At 29.2% G+C, this 23,563-nt stretch overlaps 1 protein-coding gene and 1 long non-coding RNA gene across 2 annotated transcripts; one reads left to right on the forward strand and one right to left on the reverse strand.

The window, feature by feature from the left end:
* The first annotated feature begins 246 nt into the window (after positions 1–246).
* net (atonal bHLH transcription factor 8-like protein net) lies at positions 247–23,563 on the forward strand. The gene is made up of 2 exons (XM_073969764.1): positions 247–1,169; positions 21,295–23,563. Exons 1-2 carry the CDS (start codon positions 1,043–1,045, stop codon positions 22,431–22,433), a joined length of 1,266 nt encoding a protein of 421 aa, XP_073825865.1. The 5' UTR covers positions 247–1,042; the 3' UTR covers positions 22,434–23,563.
* LOC141394828 (uncharacterized) lies at positions 852–2,832 on the reverse strand. Its single transcript, XR_012410500.1, has 2 exons — positions 1,424–2,832; positions 852–1,314 (listed from the first exon to the last, which is right to left on the reverse strand). It is a non-coding gene; the product is annotated as an uncharacterized lncRNA (long non-coding RNA).

Consider the following 23,563-nt stretch of genomic DNA (forward strand, 5'->3'; position numbering starts at 1 on the left):
AAACAAATTGTTAAGATACCTAACCCAAGTACAAGCAAACAGACACACACACACAGCCACCTGCATTTAGCACCCAATGATGTGTGTTGCTTGAGTCATCTGCCTGTCTGTCGGGAACCGAGAAGCAACATGTTGTATAGTTTGCAGCTTCGTAAATTTAAACGATTAGTGCCGAGAGGTAGAAGAATTCTTGTTTGGTGGTTCGAAAGGTTGTTTTGTTTGGTTGCAGGTTCGAACGTTTTAGGTAGTTGGTTGTGTATTTTGTTGGTTGGCTGTGGTGTTTTACAGCATTTGCCGCATGTGAACGATTTCAATGAAATTGAAAATTTAATATCAAAATATTACTTGACGCGAGCGCACGCGACGACGGATGTTAATAGCCGTGTTCACTTGTAGTACCACAACAACCAAAACAGAACATAATAAATTTTAAGACAAGCAACCAATCAAAACAATTCATATTGAGAACACATGTTCCATCACAAAATGAGAAGATAAATTATATATAATATTTTTTTGCAATAACAAATAATAAAAGTGAAAATTAGCAAAAATATTCAAAAGAATATTATGTTCTGAAAGAAAAAAAGGGGAAACAAACACCCATGTGAAATATTGTGCAAAAAAAAGATAACAATATTTTGTTAACAGTGCGCCAAACTATTTACAAGAAAAACAAAATTTATTTAATAATTTTGAAATATAAACAAAAAAAAAAATTATTGGAAAAATAAACAAAACTCCATAACAATGTAGTGGAAAACAATTTTTGTTAAAAACAAAAAAGTGCTTATTTATGAATATTAAAAAAAAGAAATAAGTAATAAAAAAATCTTAAAACAATTTTTATAAAAAAATAAACAATTTTTGTGTGCCGTTTACAACTTGACTTGCTTACTGGATTACGCGTACAATCTATTTGGGATTTAAAATACCTACCTACCACAACGCACACTCATCAAAACTTTGGGATTATTTTTTTTATTATAATCGGAACTACTACACAATAATACCTCGCAATACAACAACAAAAATTGTAACCATGGCTGCGGATTTATCAACCACAACAAACGGCAAACCAATAATAGCCCCACTAACAACAACTTCATCAGCGGAAAATCTTTATATGCATTTAAATGCATCCGAACTATCGGCAATCATAATGAAAGGTAAGTTATTATCTAACAAAAAAAAAACTTCCGTATTGTTAGAGATTAGATTTGCTTAGAATAATAAGAGCATTTAATTTACAAAATAAGATCAAAATATTTAAAGGTTAATCAAACTTGAAATCTATTATGTAAATTATTAGGCCTGTTCGATAACTTCGCAAGTCAAAAGTATTTGCAAGTACTTCTCATTTCTCTTTTACTGAACAAGTTTGTTATCGAACAGAATTTTGTAAAAATTTGTACAAACTTACCTAAGAGTCGTATCTATTTAGAAGAAACACTCATCATGGAACACCAGTATTACTAATTTTTCCGACATTTATAGGCCTTACCTCTTAAACCGGAAAACCACAAACATCTTTGAAATGCATTGTAATATAGAATTGTTTTTTTGTGTTATTTATAAAATAATGAAGAAATTTCCAAATCATCTATGAATCGTCATTGTAGATCAATGTGGAGTCTTTGAGATCAATATTGGTCTCGAGTTATTTATCACTCAGACTTTGATAAACATATCTAAACGTATTTGTATTAGTAAGTCCGCCACATCTGCAGTTAGGATCATGTATATCTACAAGAAAGACTCATCATCTGATACTAGTATTACTAATTTCTCCGGCATTTATAGGCTTTACGTCAGAAACCGGAAAACCACAAACATCTTTACAACGCATTTCAATATATAATTGTACCTATTTATAATAATTAATATCGACCGCATACCTAAGAGTCATGTCTATAAGCAAGTTCCACTCATCATCAGATTCTAGTATTACTAATTTATCCGACATTTATAGGCTTTACGTCTTAAACCGAAAAACCACAAACATCTTTGAAACGCATTCCAATACATATAGAATAGTATTTATATATTAATAATAAAATACCAAATAAAGTCTTTTTTAAATTAATTTCTCGTTGGAATTAAGCTTAATGCAAGTCAAAAAGGAAAGCCGACTATGCGAACCCACACACCCACCAGTATGTGACATGCATGTTTCGCCTTCGGTAAAGGCTCTTCAGACATATCGGATGTGGAGCGGCTTCATTTTAGACATTGGATTTTGCATATCTTTCAAAATTTCATATAGAAAAATTCTGATATTTTTGGATTATATTATACATATATTTTTGTCATATTTGCTTATAATGTAATATAATATATTAAAATGTGGCAGACTATATTCAAAATCAAGTAAGAATATCAAATTCCTATTTGATTTAACAAAAAAAAAAAAAATCAAAATCCGATGTCTAAGAATTGCCGCCGTATGTCAATTCCAAGGCTTTAATGTCTTACTTGTCAAATTTAAAAAAAAAAAATATTTTGGCACCGAGAATACATGAAATAATTTTTAAAGTAATATTTAATGTATTATCGGTTCATTTAGATTCTGATAAAAAGAAAAACTCAAGACTTATTTTGTATAATTACGCCAGCAATATCTTTAGAAAGGAGATCACTTATTCCGACGGCATTTTAGAAATTCTATTTTTGGATTTTAAATTAGAAAGATCAAGAACTAAAAAAAAATATTTTATAAATATTTAACAAATAATTTATTTATTTTTCTAATATGATCTATTTTGGGATTATAAATTTATAAAGATCAAGAACTAAAAAAAATTCAAATTTAATTAAAAAAAAAAAAAAAAATTTTCTAATACTCATTACTTAGTCATGAGTAAAATAAGTAGTTTTCCTTGCAAACATTTAAAGCAACAAGCCATTACTTTTCAGCCTAGGGGAAATGCAAAAGTAGATTATTTACATTACTTTGTAATGGGTTATTCGGCTCATGTGGCTCCCATATTTTTGCTGGGAGGTAGTTCTGAGAGTTAATTGAAAATTTTTTTATTATAATATTATTAAATTATTAGATTATGGTTTACAAAAATCACATTAATGGAAGTTCTGATTGTTTCTTGAACATTTCCTTAAAAAAAAAGAAAAAACAAAACAACTCCTAAGACCTTCATAGACAACGATTATGGATCTTCTACATATTAAAATACATGATTATGACCCTTAAAGACGCTTCTAAATCTTCTTTAGAAATACAATATTATGCTCCTGACAGTTTCTTAATAAATGTTAGGATATTCCAAAGACATTTTCTTTAAAAATCGACGATTAAGACCTTAAAAATTGACGTTTAGTCCACGACTATGGATCTTCTTTTGTATAACTTGATTATGATCCTCATAGACGCATAAAATCTTTTTAAGAACTTCCATATTTTGACCCTTATAGTTTCTTAATGCATTTTTTTTAAATTTTTTCTTAAACTAGCACAAATTTTCATTCGACAGTCTCTGACAAAAATATTTAAAAATATTCTTTACAAAATTTACGAAATTTCTAAAACTTACATAATCTGCACCCAACTTTTCATTTGTCATATAATGAGAAACTAGAATAGATTTCAAGACGCTCTTTTTACTAATGAAACTTTATCTTAGCTAATATACTTTCTCTCCAAAGAGTTTTCATTTCCTTCCCTGTGTATCGGACAAGAGATGGGCTCGTGTCACGATAGTGACACTAAACATCAACAATAAGCACATAACAACTATGCACTTTAGTGACGACTGAGTAAACACTTTAGTTGTTGTTGTTGTTTAGTGTCACGATCGTGACACGCGCAAATTGGACAATTTTGAAGAATTTGAGTATTTGTCCCAAGAGTCTAAAGCTCAATACAAAAAAAAAAAACAAATCAGAGCTTATACGAAATATAGGGTATGGAAACTCCTAGGCCTCAGCAGACATAAATGAACTTAACAATATCTTAGCTAATATACTTTATCTCCAAAGAGTTTTTATTTCCTTCTCTGTGTATCGGACAAGAGATGGGCTCGTGTCACGATAAACATCAACAATAAGCACATAACAACTATGCACTTTAGTGACGACTGAGTAAACACTTTAGTTGTTGTTGTTGTTGTTTAGTGTCACGATCGTGACACGCGCAAAACTTCATATTGGACAATTTAGAAAATTTCTAAATGATTTCCATACCCAAATCTAACCATGAGTTTCGTTCAATATGGACGGTCTTTCTTTTGAGAAATGTCTACTTGTACAAATATTCGAATATCTTCTTTGTGAGTCTTTATTTCGTGCTTCGTTAACAAGACCATAGTACCATTGCGGCACTAGCTTACAAAATATTGCTACGGAATTATTTTTATCTTAATCCCGGGTAGACTCTATTTCCGTATTTTTTTATCTTCTTTATTGTGTAAAGTAGTATGTATTCCAGGTAATGAATTCATAAATAAATAATTGCCATGTCCGTGGATAACTGTTGCAGATACGACATCTGTTTCCATCTTGATAAAATATGTGATTTCAAATGGGATATTAATAGGGGGAAAGATGTTGATATTAAAGTAGTGTTAGTTGAGAATTAGTCAGTCTATAAAACCGTCGCTTATGCAAACAAACTCATAGACCCAAATTCATGTGTATATTCGTGGGAGCTGTGATATAAGGGATCAGTCCACATCATTCATCTTCTAATTATTTTAAGGAACATAGATTTCATTTCTTTTTCTTTAAATCATCTATGATATTTTGAAATCACCGAGCGCATATCTTTCGTCAACAAAAATTATATACCAAACAAAAGCTCCATATGTTTCGACTATTTATGGTGCAAAGTATTTGTATTGAACAAGTGAAGGTAACACCTGTTTTTACTTGGTGTGGTGGTGGCGTTTACCCCCATGAATTTTGAGTACTCAAAAATATTACCGCACACACAAAACACATAAACAATATTTGCAAAAGTAAAATGAACCAAAAAACACCCACTATTAAAATAAGCTAAATCCGTGGCATGGTCGCCACTATGATATATTCTACGCACTTAAAGAGAGAAAATATCTGCGGACTTGCGGTATTTGGGAAATAGCCTAATGAAATATTTTAGTATACTATGGATTGAAATTAGCTTAAAGCAAAAATAAATTTATAGAGATCTTCAGTTTGTCCAGAAGCCTAATATGGATTTCTACGAGTTACCAACACTTCGATTAGTCCCCATAAGTTGTAGTGTATAGGTAACATTATTGAAATAATTGAAACGTTTTGTGAATATTTAGACAAAATATAATGAAAGAAGTAAAAAGAAAACAATTTCCTAAGGTTTGCAAAAATATATATATAAATGTTTAATTATAAAAAAATATTAATTTTTTTATTAAATATTAAACAAATATCCAGTTTTAGTTTTTATTGAAAAATGCCCTAAAATAAATTTTAATTTTTTATTATTTTTCTAAATTAATTGTTTCTAAAATAAATGCAGAAACATTTTTCATTCATATGACCAGATGTGCAATTGTTTCCGTGTATTTTTGCGTAGGCATTTGAACAACAATAGAATTTCGTTTTGGAATTTGTTTACCATAAGTAATTGAATTTTAATTTTTCCAAAAGGCCAGCCAGTCAGCCAGCGTCTGGTTATAATTTGCATTTTTACGAATTGAATTGAATGAAATTACAATTGTTTTTGCTGTTAATTTTTTGCATTTTAAAAACCATATTGCCGTCGCCCCAATACCCATGCTAATGGTGTTGAACTGTGGAACAGCTTAAAACAAATAAATATACACTTATTTAACGTTTAATGAACCCATAACGTAGAGGGAGCGCACCGCCACACACACATGACAGACAACCTGATACCGTCAAGAAAATTTTGCACGTTTTTTATGACAATTTCCAAAATATAACACACACACGCACACAATTTAATAACATTTTGTATTCTTTTTTTTTTGTTTGTATTTGTGGCGACCTTTAAAAGTTTAAACACCCTTTAGCTTAAAAAAATCGTCCCATAAGTTCTTAGTGTGTGCATGTGTGTTTGTGAACCACTTTATTTTTTGTTTGTTTTATTTTGAAAAAGAAAGTACAAGTATTTATAAGCCACAACGTAAAACCACAGCAGCACCAAAACCAAAAAAGTTTCCATTACACAAAAAATGCTTATTATTTTCTTCGGTGTATTATATATGCCACTCTGTTGAAATTCGAGAAGTCAATGTGCCAATTTCTTGCCGAATATTTATTTATTTATTTCGTTGATTACAACAGAAGAAAAATACATAAACAAACGTATGCCTTTCATTTTTTGCCAGCTTACCAAAATTTGTTTTTTTTTTCTGGAGTCTTTAAAAAAGGCAAATACCTAAAACAACAACAACAACACTGCAAATTGTGTTAAAAATTCATTACAAAATTAAATACATTCTCGCAATGCATATATAGACCATAATTTATGGTTACAACGTGTGACGCTCTTTATTTGCTTACGGCAAACCAAAAAAAGTGTCAACAGGTGTCGTCGGCCAATAACCACGAGGTAATAAATAATGTAAGAGTGGAGAATGGAATAAAGGTTACAATACAATCATCCCTTGTTGGGCGAAATGTCTGGAAATTGTGACATCTATGCCAAGGGAATCGAAAGTTGGAAAATAAAAATGTCCATTTTTAAACATTTCAGGAAAGCTCTTAGTTATTTTAATATAAAAGAAAATTGTTATTTTAAAATTTCCATTTTTTAAGAATTTTTCTTTATTCATATTTTGGGAAATTTCTAAATATATAATTTTTGTACTTTTTATTTTTTTATTAATATTTTTTTAATAAATAAAGTTTTCTTATAAATTTACAATAACAAATATTTTTGAGATTTTTTAATTTCTTTTGTTTTTCAAAGCCTTAAGGTAAGGTCACATTAGGCAAATATTTGCTCCAGCGACCGGCATTGTGCGCTTACTGAGATCAAGTGGTGTTAATAATACATTGAATTTATGCTAACTTGCTCTCAGTAAGCGCACAATGCCGGTCGCTGGAGCAAATATTTGCCTAATGTAACTCTACCTTTAGAAAAGTTGAAAAATCAAAATTTCCTTTTTGGATATTTTTAGTCTAAATTTATGGAATATTTTAAAGACATTTTTTAATTGGAATTTACATTTTTAAAATTTTTTATTTTCAATGGAAATTATTTGTGCTTTAAATTTGTTAAATTTGAAAAAAAATAATTTTAATTTTGAGAATTTTTTTAAATTCGTATGCTTTTCAAAGCCTTAGAAAAAAATTTCTGCTTGTTTTTCTCTGAACCTTCTAGGCCTTCTTTAGACGTAAGACCCCTTCTATAGGTCTTCCTTAATGCCTTCAACTCGTCTTGTAACGGGTCTTCCATGGGTAGAAAATAGTCTTTGGTTCTCCTATAAAAAATAGAAACCCTTCTTTACCAGAATTAAGACTCATAAAAAATTTCCATTCACTTGCCAATTAAATTTTCTTCTTAGGTTCAAATTCATATATTTTCCCTACCCCACTTTTCTTTATCCTTAGAACCAATACCCACTTGCTTCTCTTTATCACCAACATCCTTTAATTCTTTTTGATGGCATACGCATAAAGTTGCCCAAAGCAATAACAAATAGACCGACCAACCAACAACAAAACTACTGCTGCTTAACCCACAAAAAGTGAAGCAAAGCAACAAAAAAAGTTCACACAAATAGCTCAGAAACCCAGCCAGAGTAAAAAATATGACAATTTTTATGGCGCCACATGTTAGTCACATTAGTTATTATTCTCTTTTTCCAGTACGGACCACAGAACTCATCTGGGGCCTTGGTAGCATTTTTTTTGGAAAAACAAATTCTATTTATCTTTTCCACTGTTTTTTTTTTTCAAGTTGTTGGTTTATTTGTTATATATCATCACAATTTGTACAATGATCTATAAAAAAAACATAGCAAAAGTTATACGCATTCATGTAACAGCTGGGAAAATGGTAACAAGAAAGAAAATGATGGCTGGCCAATGTTTGGTGTTGATGGAAAAAATTCCGTTTTTTTTTGCAACTTGTTCAATGTGAACATCATAATTATCAGTACCACCACCCCAAAACCGCCCATTACAAAGAAAAACCCACATTTATGACACACAGCTGTGTCATCTATCCACCACTTCTTACTCAGAAAATTCGCAGCAGTGTGTCGGTTTTTATGTGTTTTATAAACACAATTTTTATTCGACAGCAGCAGCAGCAGCTTTTGCTATGGCAACAACAATAACAACAGAAACCAACAAAAGATATTTTTATTCTACAAATAGCTTCAACATTTGTTTACTTCCTCCTACATTTACTTAACCAGCAGCATCACCACAGCCACAATCATCGTCATCATCAGCAGCACCAGCCTCATCATCATCAACAGCCGTTACCATTTCCTAGCCATAAGTTTGCCCTACTCTCTCTCCCTTTGTTTTTTCCACTATGTGCCATACAACCTGCCAGTAGCAGCAATAACAGACGGAAGACAACTTTATATCCTTCTCCTGCTGCTGCCGCTGCTTTAAGGAATTTTATTTTTCCCCATAACGTCAGTTTGTCTGTAACAGTTTTTTTTTTGTTTGCTTTTCAATTGTAAACTTGTGTTTTTTGTTGGTGTTCAGCTGCAACCATTTGTAGTTCGATGCCTGGCTTTGAGTTTTTTGGCCATAAGAAATGTAGTGAAGGTCTTTTTTTCTGTCGATGAGTTTCCTTCCTTTTGTGTTGCCGGTTGTTTTTATTGGCCTTCCCTTGGGAGCTTTATTTTTGTGTGAGGGGGATGGCTGGGCGGCAATAACCTTTGGAGTGTAAATATGCCGAACTTTTTTGGTCTGCAATTTTCCCTGTAAATTTTGGCGCCATCTGTCACAAGTTACAATCGCAAACAAAAGAAAAATGGAAAAAATAGGAAAGTGCAGGGAAATTATGGATAATTTTCACATCTCCCATTCAAATGGGATGGAGAGAGAGAGGGGTTGTAATGCATAAAACAATGGATATTTTTTGTAGATTTCAAATGAATGTCACAAAAAAAAAGAAACAGTAATTGGACGAATTTTTATGTTTCAGAAAATTGATATGAAATGTCTTGGGCCTAGGAAAATAGGGTTTGAAAAAAATTGCTTGATCTATAGCAGCGTCAGGCGATTAGGCGCCCGTGTGCGCTCATTTACCGTTGCTCTCTCCACACACACAATTCAACCCATTGAAAAAGCATGCACTCACACAATGACACCCCGTAAAGTATGCAATAAAAAAGTATGGTGCCTGACCCTGATCTATAGGCTAAAAATGACAGTTTTTCTTGTCACCAAAATCACCACAATTTGCATATGGCTATATGTATCTGATTGTTTTTCAATAAATTTCCTCACTTTTATGCCATTCCTAATTCCCCTGTCATCAGTTCTTTAGTCTTTGGCACTATTCACTACATTTGTTGTTATGATGATTAAAATATTTGTCTTTATTTTTTCAAAGAATAAATCATCTGGGAAATATGCTTAAGTATACGATGACGATTATGAGCGTGATGGCATTGTAAAACCATAAAGAAATGATTAATATTACATTCCTCTATATGCAGCATTGTTGTTGTTTCTTTTCTAAATAAAACAATATTTTTGAGGGGGTGGTCGTGGCTAGTGGTCTGTTCTGGTCTCGTCTGGTTGAGTGATGTCGTAGTTCTTGGTCATCTTAGAATCATGTGTACACATAAAAGAAACCACTCATCATTCTACTAACAATTAGTCAGACCTATATAGGCTTTATAACTAAAAACCACAAGTGGACTAAAACCAAAACAAGTTTACTTTTTTTTAATTTTTATAAAAAAATTGAAAATTAAAATTTTTTGTGCTTAAAAAAATTGCCTTGTGGACTAAAAACCACAAGTAGACTAAAACAAAAAAATATTTTTTTTTAATTTTTATAAAAATATTGAAATTTAAAATTGTTTATGCTTAAAAAATTGCCTTTGCGGGTCTTATCGTAATTTTGAAAATCGGGAATTTTTTAAATGAAATTTGAGGAAAGCTGAAAAGATATGTTTTTGGTAAAAATCCATAAAAGAATTATTTTTTGAATAAAAAAATACTGAACTGTAAAACTGTTACACTTAAACATATGGCTTTTCTGGGGCGTATCATAATTTTGAAAGCAAGGAATTTTTTTTTTTTGAAATGAAATTTGAGCAAATCTGAAATGTCCCTTAAAATATTTTTTGTGAAAAATTATAAGTTTTATTTAATTTATTTGTAGTGACTTTCAGAAGATCTAATTAATAAGAAGTCCGATGTTTTTAGCCTAAAATTTAAGCAAGGCTGAAATGTATCGGGCCTAAAGAAATATTTTATTATATAGAAAAAAAAAAACTCACAAATAAAATGTGTATGAAGTAAATAATTTCAAATATAAATTGATTATTTTTGCTGTTCTATTCAGTATTTAAAAAATCTGAATATTTTGTTATGAAATTTGAGGAAAGCTGAAAAGTCTCGGTCCTAAAAATGTGGGTATGATAAAAATTACATTATTTCTTTAAATTTGTAAACTTTGATTTGATCTGAACTTTTAACAAAAAATCTCGAGTTGTTTGGATTAAAATTAAGAAAGACTGAAAAGTCCCGGGCCTAAGGAAAAAATTGAAATAGACACGAATTAAATAGTTTTGTAATTTTAATATGTAATAATTTAAACATAAACAGTTATTGTGCTGTCCTATTTAAAAATAAAAAAAATTTGATGACATTTGAGTCCGATGTTTTTAGCCTAAAATTTAAGCAAGGCTGAAATGTACCGGACCTAAAGAAATATTTTATTATATTTAAGAAAAAGAACTCACAAATAAAATGTATATGAAGTAAATAATTTCAAACACAAATTGATTATCTTTGCTGTTCTATTCAGTATTTAAAAAATCTGAAAATTTTGTTATGAAATTTGAGGAAAGCTAAAAAATTTTGGTCCTAAATGTGGATTTGATAAAAATAATATTATTGAGTTTAATTTGTGAAACTTGATTTTTACAAAAAAATTTGGAGTTTTTTGGATCAAAATTGGAGAAGACTGAAAAGTCCCGGGCCTAAGGAAAAAATTGAAAATTTGTTAAAATAGACACAAACTAAATAGTTTTATAATTTTAATATGTAATAATTTAAACATAAACAGTTATTGCGCTGTCCTATTCATTATTAAACAAAATACATACAAACAAATTTAATGACATTTGAGGAAGTCTGAAAAGTCTCGGTCCTAAAAATGTGGGTATGATAAAAATTACATTATTTATTTAAATTTGTAAACTCTGATTTGATCTGAACTTTTTACAACAAATCTGGAGTTTTTTTGAATCAAAATTGGGGAAGACTGAAAATTCCCAGGCCTAAGGAAAAATCGAAATTTGTTAAAATAGACACGAATTATATAGTTTTATAATTTTAATATGTAATAAATTAAACATAAACAGTTTTTGTGATGCCCTAGTCATAATTAAAAAAAAAAAACAACCAAAAAATTCGATGACATTTGAGGAAGCTGAAAAGTCTCGGTCCTAAATATATGGGTATTATAAAACTTAAATTATTTATTTCAATTTGTAAACTTTGATTTCATATGAACTTAATACAAAAAAATCCGAAGTTTCTTGGATTATAATTGGGGAAAACTGAAAAATCCCGGGCCCAAAAGGAAAACTTGCTAATCTTACATCCTGTTTCACTATGTCGAACGAAAATGAAAACGAAAGAAAAACAACTAAACTAAAATTGATATAATATTGATATAATTTTTTTATTAAACTAGTGGAAATTGCTTGGATCCTAAATCGTTACAAAACAATCTGGAAAATTTTAATTCATAATAAGGAAAGGCTGAAAAGTTTCGGGCTTAAAGAATAATGTTAAATTTATAAAAAAAAAACATTTGAAGTTTGAGTCCACATTAAACCGATTGCGTTTGCTGTATTCTTCATAATTTAAAAATATTTTTTTTTTATAATGCAATCTGTAAAAGGCTGAAAAGTACCGGCCTTACTAATATTTGTATGAAAAATTTTGATTTTTAATAAAATTAAAAAAATTTTATATATTTTTTTCATTAAATTTAGGAATTTCTATTATTTTTTAATTAAATAAAAAATTGTTTTTGACTTAACACCTTGAAGAATTTTGAATTATTAAATTATTGTGTGAAAAGTACCGGCCGTCCTAATATTTGTATGAAAACATTTGAATTTTTAATAAAATTAAAAAATTTTATATGTTTTTTTTTAAATTTAGAAATTACTTTTATTTCTTAATTAAATAAAAAAATAGTTTATTGACTTAAGACCTTTAAAAATTTTTAAATATTAAATTATTGTATGAAGTAGGCTGAAAAGTCCCGGACCTTTTGAAGAATTTTTAATTATTAAAATTATTACGAACGACTTTAATTAAATTATGTAAATTTCTTTTAAAATTAACTAAATCTACAAATTTAGGAATTATTACTATTTTTTGTTTGTTTTGTTTTAGTTGAAGTTTCAATCTCATTTGATTGTTTTTAAGTCTGAAGTATTACCCCAATGGCTTAAACTTCACCACTACTTTCTGTTACAGAGAGTAATGTTTTTCAAAACGAACTGACAGTGTTGCAAAATTTTTTTACTGATCGCTACCAATATCATGATTTCATCCCGGCGAAGGGAATAATCAATTGGCTTTTCAGCTTTTTGAAATGTTATTATTTTTTAAATTAAAATCAATAAATTTGTTTTTAATTTAATTCATTAAAAAATTAAAATGAATGAATTAAATTATTAAGTGAAGAAGGCTGAGGTTGCCAAAGAAAAACTGCTCATTGAAGTTTTTTCTTTGTTCGCCTTTATACTTCGAGCTGACGATTTAGTTTTTTTTGGAGGATATCCACAAAGAAGAAACAAGGGAACCGATGAGATCCTGTGGCGAGGATCGAAACTGGTCTTTCCTGCCCTACCCCTTGGCGAACAGTGCCAAACTTTCTCCACTAATAAATAAGTTGTTTTAAAATATTAAAACAACAACAATGGGATTAAGCCAGACTATTTAAAAACTAAATAAGGAGATTTTATTGAAAAATTGACTGATTGCGACGATTGTTTCGTTAACTGGTAGATTAACATCATCAGACTTATTAGATGTCATTGTTGCTAGAGAATTTTCGGCATTTGGAGTCCCTATTTATACGTACAACATTGCAAATTTGCATTTGTGAATTTTAATTTTTTTATTTCCAAAGACGAGTCATTTTTCACCTTCATTGTTTTTTTCAAAATTTCAATTTTATTTTAATTAAATTTAATTAAAACTGAAAAGCTAAGGTCCTTAAAATTTAGGAGTATGAAAACATTTTTTGTTAAAGTAGAAAATTTGTTTTGGAGAAAAGAAAGTTCGAAAAGTTAGTGCCTTAACCAGTAGTCACATGTTGATACTTGACACTTTCATGTTAGCAACTGGTTAACGTCACCATCGTCATCACCACCAGATGATGAATGTATCATCCAATGTTGGTATATGATGACGGTGGCGGTCATAACCAACTGTTACAGCGCCACAAAGCTATCAATTGTGGTTAACATTGCTGATATTGTTGTTGAAGAAAGCGTTAAATCATAAGCACCCCCTTTGCCTTCTCCCTTTTGCCTGATACATTACTAAATATTATTCATTGCTGGCTAAAGCAAACAAACGGTTAATGGCAGATTTTATTTCTCATCTTAATTTATGGATAACAAGAGCTTTTTTCAAACACATACACACACGCCATTAGATACATATAAAGAAATTTGGAAATAAACAAATAACAAAAACACAAACTTAAAATAAACAAAAAAGAAAAAAAAAATAAATTTGTTTTTTTTTTTTTTTTGGAAAACCAGGTCTTGGCCGAAACCATATGGTCAAGATGGCCAAGAATGTGACACAGTTTAGCAAGCTATACTTCCTCAAAAATCACAATTTTGTTACTTAACCAATAATATTAATTATCTTCTAAAAGACCTCTAAGAGTAGCATTTAATCACTTGTGCCTTTAAGCCATGAAAAATGTTAAGAATTTTTGCTCTACCTTAGCAAACCCAACCAACCATAAATGGTTGACATTTATGGAGACAGTTTGCTATGCTATGCTTGTCATCATCATCATCATGATGCTAGTTGACATCTGTAGATGAAAATTGTAACTATTACATTTATTTATTTTTTATTTATATAAAAAGTTCTTGTTCTTTGGAGAACAATGCAAAATTCCCTACCTTAAATGGGTTTTAATGATGTTCAGTGATTCAGCTGGGCTAACATGCCAGTAATGATGCCAATACTATGGCAATTCAATGATTTTGTTTTCTTTGCGAAGTACTTGATAATTTCAATTTACCATTTGTGGGTATTTTGAATGGCATTTTCTCCTTACCCGGCAGGCATACCATTACAGATTTTAGACAAGTGATGTTCGAAAAATACCTTGATTTAATTCAAAATAATAAAATTAGCCATTGGGTATTTGGAAAAAATCTGGAATTTGGTGGAAAACAGAAAAGTCCCAGGCTTAAAAATGCCAGGAAATTGGGTTTTAAAATGAAGAGTTGGATAGAAATTTTTGTTACAGTCGTGTACTTAGAATAAAGCTAAGCTCATTAAAAAAAATCAGAACTTTCCCAACTAACCTATTATTTTAACAAGGGCATGTCGCTCGAAATGATAACTACTTATTACGCGCCACATGCATTTGTTAAAATAATTAAAATAAGCCTTAAATTTTAAACTTTTATATTGAATTTTGTAAAAAACTGAAATGTCGCGGGCCTTAAAAATTATGAAGTTATAAAGATATTAAGTCTTGCATTCGATATCGAAAAATTCCCATGCCTTTGTTTTTCTCCCCCAAACCTTAAACATGCTCATAATTCAGTGCATTTATTAAATGGCCATTGATTTAGTTTTTATTCATTTTATTGCTCATCTTGTTGTTGTTGTTTTGATATGCAATTTATATATGCGCTCGCTCGTTCATATGCAATCAATTAAAAGCAATATGTCAATAATAGCTGGCGCCACAAGTCATTTATTTGAATTTATTTCTTGGATTTGAAAAGAAGAAGAAGAAGAAGAATATTTGCACACACACTGCCTAACCCCTCTAATATACATAGTATCTGTAGATGCATGGCATGGCTATTATGAAAGAAATCTTTCTTTCGTTAAATATTTATGGCAAATTAAATGGAGGGAACCAAAGAACATTTGTGCTTTTGTTTTGTTGTTTGTTGCCATTTCATTCAAATCAATGGAAAATTATTTGTTATTTCTAAGTGGCAATTCCTATTTCTACTTTCGTTCATTCATTCATAAAATAGAACACATGTGGTTTTAATAACATAAGGTGGTGATAAGAAGATTTAGTATTTGAAGTATTTCCTAAAATTAAACCCAGGAAAAAAATGTTTTCAAATTAAAAATAATAAAAATACTAAATATTCAAAAAATAGAATAGCATGATGTTGTTTGGATGGAATGATGGCATGCGTTTTAGTGATAACCTTTTGGGAGTTTATTTTGATGGAGGAGGAAGGGGGAGGAGATAGTGAATAAATCTTGCCAAGAAATCTAAATATGATTTCAAATGCTATTTTAATACGCATATAATTAAGATGAAAAGGCGAAGAAAAAATACATGGTCGTAGTATGTACAAAGTCCACAACGTTTCTAGGAGAGATGTGTGGGAACATAAAGTCAAGAGGTTAGCTAGATTGTTTCTCCCATGGTTGTTAGTTTTAGAACTATTGTAAACCTAGGAGAGAGACAAAAGCAAGAAATCTCCAGGTAGCCTTTTTTATATAATCACCCATTGTTGTGTGACCTCAAAAGGACTTTTAATCAATGTTTCAGTTTCTTTTTTGACACTCAATAATTAAAAAACGAAATCCTAGAAAAAAACACCTGCCTATTGGAAACCCGTTTATTAATTTCTATAACAATCTACGTCTTACTACCAGCCTCCTCCCTTCTTAGAGAGACAGGAAATGAAGAAAGGTGGTGGTGGTTAGGGGTTGATTACATCATTGTAAAGATCTATGGAGAGATGCAATGCTACCAAATCAAGTGGCAACAAGTGATTACTTTCACATCATTGATTTCATTGTTCTTGATGTTGTTGTTTTTTTTGTGTTTGTTATGTAAGACTGATTGCATTTGTATTACGTGACTTGATCCCTTACAGGTGTTAACAAAATTGTATGGTTGTGTTGTTGTTGTTGCCATGTGAGCATGGAAAAAAGGTCAACAAGAAATGAATGATTTTTCCTTAACGTTTGGTTGGTGGGATTGTTTGATAAGCCTCTTGGAATTTGATAGCCATCAGGAATTATTTGTAAAATGGTTTTTATTTCTCAATTCTTTTGACTTCTTGTAATATTTTTATATGTAAAAGGAGAGAAAAAACACAGTTTCAAGGATTAAAAAGAGGCTTACATTTTGAAAAGTTATAGTAGTTTGGTTTCATAATAATTTATTGGTATCAAGTAGTGCCACTGAACGGGGGATGCCTGAAGAAAGAAAATAAAAACAAATTGAATTTATTTTAACTCAACATTTTCAGTCCTGTGACGAAGTAGATGGCAGCGACTCCAGATCGACATTTATGCTTACCAAAACTATTGTTCTTATTGTAATAACTTTATGTCTTTGGAATAAATATGACAATTTAAAAAAAAATTATAAAAATTTTGAAATAAATAAAAAACAGCATCAAAAACCTCGAGCTCGATTCATTACATATATTTAGAATATTTAAAATAAAGGTGGAAGTAAATAACAACAAATTTGAAATTTTTAAAAAATTTCCAAATTATTCATGAGTTCAAAATTTATTGAATAAAATAATAAATAAATAAAAAACAGCGTCAAAAACCTCGAGTTCGATTTATTTCATATCTTTAGAATATTTAAAATAAAGGTAGAAGTAAATAACAACAAATTTAAAATTTTTCAAAATATCAAAATTTTTCAAGTGTTGAAAATTTTAAAAAAAAATTTAAAAGTGGATATAATTCTTTTTTTAAAATCGCATTTTTAAAATTTTATTGTTTTTTTTTTTCTTCCCAAATTTTAATATTTTTTAACATTTTTCAACATTTAAATATTTTTCAATATATTACAAATTTTCAAAATATTTTTAGTATTAAATTATAAAACTTTCAATATATGTATTTTTAAATATTATATGATGTATATTTCAATATTTTCCAAGATATCATTTTTAAATTTCAATTATTATTAGAAATATTAAACTTTTTTTCCAAAATTAAAATTATGTTTAAACTTTTAAAATTTGATGGGTATTAAAAATATAATCTCTTACCACTTTTGCCTATGCAAGAACCCCATCAATCTGGAAATAATATATTTTAAAACAACTAAACTTGTCAATATATAAAAATTTCAATATTTTTTCAAAATATCAATTTTTTTAAATTTCAATATTTTTCAAAATATCAAAAATTTAAAAATTTTTATATGTCCAAAATTTTCCAAAACCAAAAATGCAATTTAAGGGATGCTAAAAATAAAATCTCTTATTTTTCAAAATATCAATAATTTAAAATTTTGTATAAGATCAAAATTATCCAAATCCAAAAAAAAAAATTCAAATGCAATTTTAGGGATGCTAAAAATAATATCTCTTACCACTTTTGCCTGTGAAAGAACCCTGTCACTCTGGATATAATAATTATGGAAATAATATTTTTTAATAACTTAATTTTTCAATATATTAAAATTTCAATATGAAATTATCAAAATTTCAGTATTTTTCAAAATATAACATTTTTAAATTTCAATATTTTTCAAAAACTTAAAATTTCTTATAAGTCTAAAATATTCAAAGTCCAAAAATTTTTCAAATGCAATTTTAGGGATGCTAAAAATAAAATCTCTTACCACTTTTGCCTATGAAAGAACCCCGTCACTCTGGAAATAATATTTTTTAAAATAAATAAATTTTTCAATATATTAAAATTTCAATATTTTTCAAAATATATATATTTTTTTTAAATTTCAATATTTTTCAAAAATTTAAAATTTATTATAAGTTCAAAATTTTCAAAGTCCAAAAAATTTTCAAATTTAATAATAATGGAAGTTATTTTTTTTAAATAACTACATTTTTCCATATATTAAAATTTCAATAAGGAATTATCAAATTTAAATATTTTTCAAAATATCAATTTTTTTTATAAGTTTAAGTTTTTTTAAGTTCAAAATTTTCCTAATCCAAAAAATAAATTTTTAAATGCAATTTAAGGGATATTTTTTAAAATAAATAAATTTTTCAATATATTAAAATTTTAATATTTTTCAAAATATAATTTTTTTAAATTTCAATAATTTTCAAAATTTTAAAATTTATTATAAGTTCAAAATTTTCAAAGTCCAAAAAATTTTCAAATATTATAATAATGGAAGTTATATTTTTTTAAATAACTACATTTTTCAATATATTAAAATTTCAATAAGGAATTATCAAATTTCAATATTTTTCAAACTATCAATTTTTTTTATAAGATTAAGTTTTTTTAAGTTCAAAATTTTCCTAATCCAAAAAATAATTTTTTAAATGCAATTTGAGGGATGCTAAAAATAAATTCTCTTACCACTTTCGCCTATGAAAGAAAACCGTCACTCTGGAAATAATATTTTTTAAAATAACTAAATTTTTCAATATATTAATATTTCAATGTGAAATTATGAAAAATTTCAATATTTTTCAAAATATCAATTTTTCTAAATTTCAATATTTTTCAAAATATAAAAATATTTCAAAAATTTGCAATTTTTTATAAGTTCCAAATTTTCCAAATCCAAAAAATTTTCAAATGCAATTTGAGGGATGCTAAAAATGAAATTTCTTACCACTTTTGCCTATGAAAGGACCCCGTCACTCTGGAAATAATAATAATGGAAGTAATATTTCTTAAAATAATTAAATTTTTCAATATATTAAAATTTCAGTGTGAAATTATGAAAAATTTCAATATTTTTCAAAAATTATTATTTTTTAAATTTCAATATTTTTTTTTTAAATATCAAAATATTTCAAAAATTTGAAATTTTTTATAAGTTAAAAATTTTCCAAATCCAAAAAATGCAATTTGAGGGATGCTAAAAATAAAATCTCTTACCACTTTTGCGTATGAAAGAACCCTGTCAATAATTTTTATGCATTTTTAATAATTTTATTTTATTTGCTAATTAAAACCTTTTACAAATCAATTTGTTTTATTACCACCGATCAGCCACCCCACACCCCCACCTCCTCATAAAAACATTAATTTACCATATTACTTTTTTTGTGGCAATAAAACTATTTGTAACGCCATGTCATGATTAATTAATTATTCATTTGGCATTAAATTGTTGTACTGCTGCTGCTGTTGTTGTTGTTCATTTAATTTGTTATTATTGTTGTTCGTCTCTCGTTTTTTTTACCAAGTTTTTCACATTGATTTGGCGTCACCATATGCTAATGATTATCGATATTTTGCAATGCAACAATAATAATGGAAATTGATAGACAACCATGACATGTTGTATTGACTGTTAGTTTTGTTTTTTGTTTGTGTGTGCGTTTTCTGGCTTTTTGTCATTGCTTCCACTTGTGTTCCGTGGACAACGACAATTTTTTTTTTGGCAACTCTTTCAAATGGCCGTAATTACTGGTTAACGTTAACAACTAATGAACATGTTTATTTATGGTCAACGTTAACAACAGCAGCAGCAACAACAACAACACCAACAACTACCAGTACAACATTCAAATTTTATGTGTCTTTTAGGCCAAAAAACAAAACAAGTTAAATGCTGGGGGTACTTTGATGATGGTGTTTAATTGACATGACATGCTTGTGTACATGACATGGGCACAAGAAATTGATTATTTGGATATTTGAGTTTTTTGTTTTAATTTGTTAAATAAAAATAAGAAAAAAAAATGATTTTATAAAAATAAATAATTAAAGTAAATAATATAAAAAGATAATTTAAAAAATATGTTAAAAAATTGAAAGAAATTAAAAACCTTTTGGGCAATTTTTTTATCCATAAATACAGGATTAACCAAAAAAGTCAAAAAAACGAAAACAAAAACACCTCCGTATATGTAAATCAGTTCAAACGATTGGAAAAAGTATGTCGCCAGGTTAAAATTAAACAATAACAATATCAGGAGTGAAGAAAACAAGTAAAGCAAACTTTTTAAAGGCTTGCAGTTTTTTTTTTTCTACAAAAAACGTGGCAGTAATGCCATAATATTAACATTTTAAGAATATTTATATGTGTGTGTTCAGCTGGAAACATTATTACATACAAATTCTCCCCTTTCTGGTTGCTGCTGCTGAGTTGGCTGTTGCATTTTTTAAGGTTAACAAGTTTAATGGCTTCGTTGAACTTGAAAAATATGCATAAGAAAGGAAAAAAGCTGAGTTTCACATCATTGTTGTTGTTGCTGATATTTTTTGGTATTTTACAAAAATTTCCAAAAAAAAAAACAATTCACCAAAATAAATTCTGCAATTCAGAACCATCACAGTTTGTTTTTTGTTAAATGTGCGTCAACAAATATTCCACACATGAAATTTAAAACCTCTGAAAAAAAAACAAAAAAAGCAACGAAACAACAACAAGAAAGGGGTCATAAAACCAGTTGATAAAAATCGATTTTTATGATGATGATGACTTTCAGGGTGTTGTCGTTGTTGTTTTTGTTTGTCACTTATTTTTTTGGTGGTGATCTTTCTTGCGGTTTCCCATGATGATTAAAGCAAATGAAACCTCATTTTTTTCAGATTCACCAATGTGAAATCCTGCAAACCCAACAACAACAACAACCTGCCAAGGTTTTGTTGTTGTCTTTTTTTGTTTTAATTAAGACAGGTTCAAAACTCCAAAATCACAACAAAACGCTTCATAAATTTAAATTAATGGCCATAAAATTATACAAAGGTTTGAACGCTAGCTAGACAAGTGTTACGCCGAGACTTATACGCTATCAAACCTGCTGGCAATCATCATCAATTCATTCATTGATAAAGCGTGGGCGAAATGTCACAAAATTTTTAATAAATGCGAGATTATGTTAATTTTTATTTGAATCTTCTTTTTTGGCATTTTTTTATAACATAAAATCGGTGATAATTTACTAATCAATTTTTTCTCTATTTTTTGTTGTTTCATTTTAGGTTCTCCCCATTCAAATGATCGTGATGCTGGCTTTTGTTCAGGCAGCTCAGAGGGTGGTGATGATTTTTCCATGGATAATTTGCGCCTGGCGCCCAATAGTCCACCGATGGTCACAGACATTGCTTCCGATGATTCGGTTGAGGTAAAATGTTCGCCCATTTCCCTGGTGCGCAACAAACGCAAAAGTTCCGAACCCTCAAAGGTTGTGAGTGATGCTGCTGGCACCATTGAACCCGAAAGATCACCATCGGCGGCCTCCCAATCCAATGGACCCTTGAAGAAGCGTATACGTTACTCATCCACTACAGATTCGGGAGTGGTGCTAACGCCACCTGCTGCCCCGTTGCCATCACCACCACCAACAGCTTTATGGGACCCTAGTCAAATCTTACCTCATGAATTAATGCCAAATCCAGCCCAGGTTTTTGTAAGACATCCCGGAGTTACCACACTACATCGTTTGCCCAAGGAAGAGTTAAGTGATGAATTACCTCAGGAGCAAGAAGAACCCTTGGCTTTGGTGTTAAAGAAACCCCAAGTCAGCACCACCACGACACCAACAACACCAGCAAATGAAGAAGATGTTCCCATGAAAAATTCCCTTAAAAATTTAACACCCAAAAAACGTTTTGCCGCCAATCGTGATAGCCTGGAGAAATCACCCAAAATACCCTGCACTCAAGCAAATGGCATAACATTGGTACCAACACCAGCCTTGTCATTAACTTCCTCGCATGAAGATGGCTCCTTGCTAAATACCTCAGCGAATACCACAAAAAACACCTCCTCTTCTTCATGCTCCTCATCGGGAAAACCCCAACAGCGTAACTACAAAAATATGACCCGTGAGCGAAGAATAGAGGCCAATGCCCGGGAAAGATCACGAGTCCATACCATCTCTGCAGCCTATGAAACTCTGCGGCAAGCTGTACCCTCCTACTCCAATAATCAAAAGCTTTCAAAGCTTTCGGTACTACGGGTGGCCTGTTCCTATATTTTAACCCTATCACGCATGGCTGGTTATGATTATAGTCAGGATCAATCGGAACCCTCAATTGCGGATTGTTTTGATGCTGTCACCGCCACAATACAGACAGAGGGTAAAATACGCAAAAAGAAGGAGGAAGGAGAGAAATAAATTCTCCCTCAACATTAAAGAAATCCGTAAAAAAAGAGTCTGAAATTTTTAAGGTTTCCTTAACGAAATAGAAAATAATTACGTTATTTTCTTTGGACTGAAAACAAACTCAAATGGGTTTATTGAATGCTTTTGAAAAGCTTATCATAACATTATTTAAAACAATCACACAAACTTTTCAAAAGTAAAATCTCAAAAATGATAAATAAAGCTTTTGGAAAGCTTAACATTTCTTAGAAATTTTTACAAATATTTTCTAAAATCTCACAACAAGTCCAGTTTACTCATATGGACTTTTCTCTAACTTCCCGCTTTGAAAGCTTTCAATAAATGCCTAAAGCTCTAAAGATTTATAATATTTATAAGCTCAAACACTTACACAAAATCAATCTGATGATGATGATAAAAAATGATATTAAAAACTTATTTAAATGTGATTTTGCTTTTTTTAGAAAAAAACAAATAAAACAAAAACAAACAAACAATTTAAGCTTAATTTATATTAAAAACAAAATACAACTACAACAACAAAATGTTATCTAAGGCTTTGTTAAAATTTTTTCATGGCTTCTACAAAAGACAATAACTAAATGCTCTCGAAAAAAACAAACAACAAATAAAAAAGAAATTTAAAAAATAAACAAACAACACCAACTATTATGACAATAATTTTTAAAATTACAACAACAACAAAACTACAAAATGTAATAATGTACAAAGAAATTCCTTGTAGCATATAAATGTAAAACTTATATAATAGCTAGCTATAATAATGAGTTGTATAACTCACATAAGTCTCCCCTCTCGCCCCACTCTACTTAATTTAATTGTAAAAAGTTTAGTTCTGTAAGTGAATCGCCCCGCCCCTTATTCTCTTTTTTTGTAATCTCATTGTTTTCTCATAGTCTCTTGTCTTATATTATAAATATTATTATTTTTTTAATTTTGTAATTATTTGTTTTATAAGTTATTGACATAAAGTGCCATAAGATTGAAGAAAAAAAACAAAATGCTAAAAACAAAAGAAGAAGAAAACACAAAACAAACCTCAATAAAATTAACAAAAAATGCAATCAGCACTTTAGCAAGCGAAAGTGTTGACAATTTTTTTGTCTTGTCAAAAATTTAAA

Source organism: Musca autumnalis, unplaced genomic scaffold, assembly GCF_047663935.1.
Source record: "Musca autumnalis isolate F117 unplaced genomic scaffold, ASM4766393v1 scaffold_2, whole genome shotgun sequence".
Taxonomy (NCBI): domain Eukaryota; kingdom Metazoa; phylum Arthropoda; class Insecta; order Diptera; family Muscidae; genus Musca; species Musca autumnalis.

Coding starts and splice junctions, on each gene's coding strand:
- net (XM_073969764.1), top strand. CDS start 1,043: ATGGCTGCGGATTTATCAACCACAACAAACGGCAAACCAATAATAGCC. Junction 1,170..21,294: donor ATCGGCAATCATAATGAAAG/GTAAGTTATTAT, acceptor GTTTCATTTTAG/GTTCTCCCCATTCAAATGAT.